Source organism: Calonectris borealis, chromosome 1, assembly GCF_964195595.1.
Source record: "Calonectris borealis chromosome 1, bCalBor7.hap1.2, whole genome shotgun sequence".
In the NCBI taxonomy this organism is placed as follows: Eukaryota; Metazoa; Chordata; class Aves; order Procellariiformes; family Procellariidae; genus Calonectris; species Calonectris borealis.
Window position 1 is genome coordinate 193,463,029 of NC_134312.1, and position 6,817 is coordinate 193,469,845.

General features: G+C 42.4%; 1 protein-coding gene across 1 annotated transcript; it reads right to left on the reverse strand.

Annotated features, from left to right (window-relative positions):
* Positions 1 to 6,023: 6,023 nt before the first annotated feature.
* Positions 6,024 to 6,375, reverse strand: SERTM1 (serine rich and transmembrane domain containing 1). Its single transcript, XM_075140009.1, has one exon. The coding sequence runs from the start codon at positions 6,345 to 6,347 to the stop codon at positions 6,024 to 6,026; it is 324 nt and encodes a 107-aa protein (XP_074996110.1). The 5' UTR covers positions 6,348 to 6,375.
* Positions 6,376 to 6,817: the final 442 nt, after the last annotated feature.

Below are 6,817 nucleotides of genomic sequence, written 5' to 3' on the forward strand. Positions count from 1 at the left end.
TACTAATAATACTTTATGACAAAAAAAGGGATGTAAACATGTTCTAGGACCTGGTCTGTATGATGAAATCAGTATGCAGTATTACAAGTGCAGCTTCATAAGTAAATATGTGTGGCAAAATTGCTCTGACAGACACCTACACCTGTTTATTGAGGCTAAGGCAGAGAAATAAAAGTATGGAGTAATTATGTGCCCCTTAAAGCAGTAAAATGTCTTACCTCGAAAAATCTGTGGGCAAAAATATTTATGTCAGCACAGCTGGAATAAAATGCTCCATTTTTAATAATTTAACCAAATAGTTTTTCCACTATCTATTTCTTTAGAAATAGATATTTTGGCAAAAATATAATTTTCAAAGAAAACTTCTGAAGTTTGTTTGTAAAAAATTATACATTAGATTATACTTTAAAAAATCAGACATTTTTTGCCTCTCATTTTTTAACTGAAGCTGCTCATAGAGATTAATTGTATTAAAGCTGCATCTTTTGGCAAGCGTGTTGACCGCTGAAACAAATGCACCCATTGTGCTGCTGTCCATAAGGAACAGAAGGTGAACTTAAACAATGCAAAGGAGCCCGGTCTGATTTCCTGAAGGCTCGTAGAGATCCTAGACCTGCTGATAGCCGCCTGCCAGGATTTTCAGACTTATAGTGGGTGATCCGCTCCCACTGATTTAGATCAAAGAAAAACACCCAAAGAAGTGAAAAATAGCTCCTCTCACCAGGCCCTGCTTGCTGTCACCTGGGTGGTGATTACCATGATTACACTAACGTACTTACCTGGCTTTGAAAGCGAATACACAGGATGCTGATGCTGCTTTTATCTCTAGTGCTGGGAGGAGCCATGAAAACATCTTCATGTAGCATCAGCAAAGTGTCCCTGGCCAAGCCCCAGCCCAGGACAGCATCTTGGCCAGATTGGGCCACCCCACTTATGGGTCATCTGACAGAGCCAGGAGTTTTATGGAGCTATGGTGTGAGAGTGGGGCTGTGATTGCAGGTGGGTCCCGTTTGCACGTCAGACTGGCTGGCATCACATAGATCATTTAGTGTAAAGCAGCTTGAGGGCTGCTCTATGTTATGCCAAAGACATAAGCAAGATCAAGCCCACATTTCTTGGAGAAAAAAAAGGACTTCTTCAGGCTACTTTTTCACCCTGAATTTGGGGCATGTAATCCTCTGCTGCAGCCACAGAGTGGGGCCATTGTCTTTGGGAGCGTACGAGGGGCTGCAGACGTGAAAAGGCCATTCAGCTGGGGAAGCAGCTGGCCTGTAAATCACAATGTTTCCTTAGACAACCATAACAGATGCAGTGAAAATGGTCCCGTCAAGAAGAATGGGAGGTATATGGACTTCGTAAATAACCTTCCCATGCAGATGTCTTTCCCAGTGATCTCACAAAAAAAAAAAAAGACTCTAAAGGGAAAAAGCTCAAGTACAGCAGAGCATGATGCTCCATGGGGATTCAGCCTTGCTAGAGTACCACAGGGTTAGAGAATGAAAGAGGAAGGCGAACAAGCTGCATGGAAGAGGAGTAAGAATTGTTCCCAAGTTAAAAGATATTTGTAGGAAAAACAGACAAGACTCTAAATTTACAGAGACAAACCTTTCAGGTGAGCTGGCAGACAGAGAAGGGCTGAGAGAAAATTAATTCAATTAAATAAACTCTCCACAGAGTTGAAGAGTTGCTGAGTGAAGAGCATGACACTGTTTCAAGAAGGCAATGGGAATAATTCAGTAATGTTGAGGATAGACGAACGTGAGGAGTTAACCTGACACTAGGGCCAGGGTGGCCAGCAATGCCAGAAAGTCTAGTCTTAGATACAGAGGCGGCTACAGCCTTCACCAGGTACTCTTTAATTAAATACTCTTAAATGGACCGTATTTGTTGAACTAAAGCAAAATATTTTTTCTGTGTGATCCAGAAACTCCTTCTGTTCTTTCCTTATCCATGTTTTATTGGTATTTTTCTTTCTATCAATTTCCAAGTATACTTTGCAACTACCTGAAGCCATGCAGTCTTGGAGTCATATATTACTGAAGCTAATGGCACTGTTGCAGTCAGAGGGCTTAGTGAAAACAATAGGGGTCCAGGGCAAAAGCTGACTGTGAGATGTGAACCCACTCCACAGAAAGGCAGTGGAAAAGCTGGGAAAGTGCGTGGCTGCAGGCAGGAGGAAGAACAGAGCAGCTCTTCAGTAACAAGTTATTGAACAAATCCGCCCCTAGTAAAGATATTGTTTACTCAGCTCCAGATATGAGAAAACACATCAGGAGGAGGCAGCGAGCTAGAAGCTGCTGAGTTGTTGCATTGACATGAATCACAGAATCATAGCATGGATAAGGGACCTCTGAGGATCATCTGGTCCAGCCCTCCTGCCCAAAGCAGGGCCAGCTGTAGGCAGGTTGCCCAGGTCAACACATGGAGACTCCACAGCCTCTCTGGGCAACCTGTGCCTGTGTTTGACCACCCTCACAGTAAAATGTTTTATTGTGTTCAGGTGGAATTTCATGTGTTTCAGTTTATGCCCATTGCTTCTTGTCCTGTCACGGGGCACCACTGAGAAGAGCCTGGCTCCCTATTCTTCCTTTCTCCCATGAGGTATTTATATACATTGAGGAGATCCTCCCGAGCCTTCTCTAGACTAAACAGTCCCAGCTCCTCAGCCTCTCCTCATATGAGAGATGCTCCACTCCCTTAATCATCTTAGTAGCTCTGCACTGCACTCACTCCAGTAGTTCCACATCTCTCTTGTACTGGGGAGTCTAGAACTGGATACAGCAATCCAGGTGTCCCACTGGTGCTGAGCAGGGGGAAGGATAACCTTCCTCGACCTGCTGGCACCGCTTCTCCTAATGCAGCTCAGGATGCTCTTGGCCTCCTTTGCAGCAAGAGTGCGTTAATGGCCCACGGTCAACTTGTTGTCCACCAGGACCCCCAGGTCCTTCCCTGCAGAGCTGTTTTCCAGGTGATCAGCCCCAAGCTTGTCCCAGTGCCTGGGGTTATTTTCCCCAGGTGTGGAACTTTGCATTTTCCCATGCTGAACGTCATGCAATTCCTCTCCGCCAACTTCTCCAGCCTGTCCAGGTTTGTTTGGTTTGTGAGTGACAGAAAGAAGGAGAGACACAGAGAGGGAGAGACAGAAACCACAGAAATTTGATGAAAATGAAGAATCTAATCTGTTTTTCAATTTACAATGGTGGAAAATCCCTGCAACTCTAGCTGAAGTTAACTCAAGCTCAGGGTCTCAAGTTGGGTTTTTTTTCTTTTTTTCTTTTTTTCTTGAAGGACTAGTACTCAGTAATCCTCGAAAATGCCATGGTGCTTTTTGCCTGTGGCTTCTCCTGATGCTATTCTGTTGGATCCAACTTGTTTCTACTCAAATCTGTCCTGACGAGAACAGGTGCAACTCAGCTGAAATCGTGATGACTGTATGTAGTCCCATATGTCACTGCAGAGTGGAAAAAAAAAAAAATAGCATCCAGTAAAGTACAACGCAAAATCAAATGTGTGGTTTCAGTTACCTTTGCTACTTTTTGCTTTTATGAAGCTTGACAACACCTCATTGAACAAAGTCAATGTGTTTTCAACAGTCTGTATTTAATATTAAATGTCTCTACATCCGCAAGCATAAGCTGGTAATGGGAAACGTATCGCTGGGAACAAATACCTCTCTCAACCTGTGGCCTCATCGCTGGTTTTGATTAAATTCCTGCATCTGCAGCAAAGGAAGCAACAAATTTACAACTTTGTAGGTAAGAGAAGATAGTTGAACAGTTGCTCTGTCTTGATTTACTGTTCATTTCTTTTTAACTACCTATCTGTCAAACACAAATACATTCTGTTACAGGTTTGGGATTTGGAAGAGCTTTCAGAAAGGAAATAATGTTTCCTGATCCCTTTTAAATAGTTAACTCTTTTCCCAAAGCCTCTCATAAATTACAGTGAAAAGTGACTTACACGAAATTTTTGTCTAGATGAATAAAATATTCCAGAGACTGAAATATATTCATAAAACCAGCTTGGCTCAGAGAATGTGCAGGCTTAAGTTCATTAGTCAGCAAGTTCTTTGAGCTTTGTAAGGAGCTAATCACCACTGTAAGTCATTACCACTTACCATACCATAGGTTCACTTTTAAAAATTGAAAACACCAACTCCAGCATCATCTGTATGTTGTCTGGCACTGAACAGCTGCGTTTCTAACTATTATGTTTATACCGGGCTTTCCACATTTCTCTTTTAAAGCCTGTGTAGTTAATGGCAGAATGTGTCTTGTTGATGACCACATTGACAGCTCGGCGGGAGGGTATTTGTAACAAATCTGGTCAGGAGGTCTTCTGCAGCTCCCTAACCCGTTGCCCTGCTGGGCAGGAGCGCCGTGCGTGGGGAGAGCAGTCGCTCCTGCCGAGATGGGCCCATGCCCGGAGCTACGTATGCGGCTATGCCAGCAACAGAAACGACAGTGACATTTCCATACCCTTCCTTGGGTCTCTCCAGTGACTTGGATCCTGCCACGAGAGCAAAATTTCACAGACTTGAGTGGCAGGACTGGGCTGTGCTCACATGGTGCAGCCAGGACAGCAAGGAATCGCACCGCACCGTGTGGGGCTGCAATCCTAGCAGGTCACGCTTGGCATTTCAAATCATTTCTTTGATCGTTTGACTTGATTTAATTCCCAGCTAACCACAGGATGCTGTTCACAATGCTGCTAATTATTTTACTGTAGAAATTGAGTGCTGGGTTACATTTTGGGCAGGGGGAAATCATAATCCAGACTATTGGCATCGCAAAGAGGAGTGAGACTGTGAAGGACCATCCATTTCTCACCCCCCCATCTCTGGCCTCTCCTTATGCTGATGGAGAAAAGTGGCAGAGCCACTGCCTTTTTCCTTCCCATCTCTTCCTACCCTCTGCAGGTACACTTTGCACCTCCTGAGTGCCAGAGCACAGGTCTGCCTGGCCATCACGCAGATCCTCATGTCCCCCCTCCACCCCAGTGTGCACTTGTGAAATTACAGGACAAAATCTGGTCCGGAAAGTCCTCACCACTATAACCAATTTCTGTCCCCGCTGGCCCTGCTTACATGAGTACAAACATCTTGTGCCTCAAGGACAGGTATAGGAGCTATTCATTTGCCCACTACGGTTGCTGTACACAGATCTTTTACAAGAAACCACTGGTTTGTACTGGTATCCATCAAGAATAAGCTACAGGATGAGTGAAGGATGCACAGGAGTTGTGTGCTATGTATGATTCAGCAGCAAAAGCTGACCCCGGGAGGAACAAGTCATCAGGCAAATTACAAGCAACCGGGTCCAAAAATACCTCCACACATTCAGCAGTGAGCATCGTTATTGTAGTCACTTTACTAAGTTAACCAAAGAGATTCAAAAACTGAAATACAGAGACATTATACAGAACGTGTTGGGAGTACAAATAAACAAAAGTAACATTCTTCAGGAAATGGATTTTAGTTTTGTTTTATAAACATCAATAAATACTGAAAAAGACATGAAAATTAAAAAAGAAACCAACAACTTTAAATTGTCCCAAGGACTATATTTATAATTTAAGCTGATTTTTGATACTTTTGCAATAGGGATTTCATCCAGAGGTCCTTATCTAATTAAAAAAGGAAAAAGAAAAGTAATCAGCATATTACTGGGGGAAAACTAGGGAAGGGGTCACAACTAGAGCAGAAAAATGACACATCCAGTTAGAAACATATTACAATTTGGCAGGAATACTCTTAATGAACATCGTGTGTGTGTGAGAAAAAGACAGCATCACTATTACAGGCATGAAACGATGATCAAGTGTCATTATCCATTGTCCAAAATAAAAAAGGAACATTAGCAAAAGGGAAAACGAAGACTAGAAAAGGAAAGGGAAAAAAACCTAAGGAAACCTTAAAAGCCATCTCTTCATAATAGTCTTCTAAGGCAAATGTTGCATGCACTACCTCCCCAAGAAACTAGACAAAGCTCTTCCATTCCCTGTGCGTTTCCTTTCATTTAGTTTCATGAAGAAAGGTTTGAGAGAGCAGAGTGCTGGGAAGAAATACTGCAAACCTCTAAATTAGTGAAAGAACTTCCAGCATCACTATTATATTCTGGGTAGGAAGAACTGGAAGAAATTATGTTTTTCAGCCTCTGAAGTGCAATGATCAATAGCAAAAGGAGAAAAGCTAAGAGACTAAGGAATATAGAAACATAGACATAGACATTGGATAAACGGCCAGGCGATGAATCCACTGAAGTTGAAAGGGATGTGGGATACAGCTCCAGAAAAGTCCCATTTTCCATGTTTCCTACAAATCCAGATGAAGGGTCGGGTTCTGACATTTTTGGGTTTGTGTTTGAAAAATCACAACAGATCTTGGATTCAAAGGCAGTTTTAGCTGCATAACAAAGGGTTTATTTTAGGCGACCATTTTTCTGTCACAACGAAGAGATGACAAGTCAGCCAGGGATCAAATTTATCCTTTACTGCTCAAGCCCAGGACAATGTAAGATTGTATCCTTCAGAACTGCAAGAAAGGAAGAAAAAAAAGATTAATTTACTAGCAAATAATGTGATTTAATGTGTGCCTAAGACAATCCAGTTCTTCAGAGTTACAAGTTATTATTCATTAGCACTAAGCTGCAATTCTTAAAGCATTAGCTAACAACTATATATCTCTATTTTCCAAAATGCAGGGATTAGGAGAAATCCTACCCACCAATGAATTAAAATTGACCCTTTCCCACCATGAGTTGTTTAACTGAGGAATGGCACAATCAAAAGTGTACTTTATATGGAACAGACATATTGG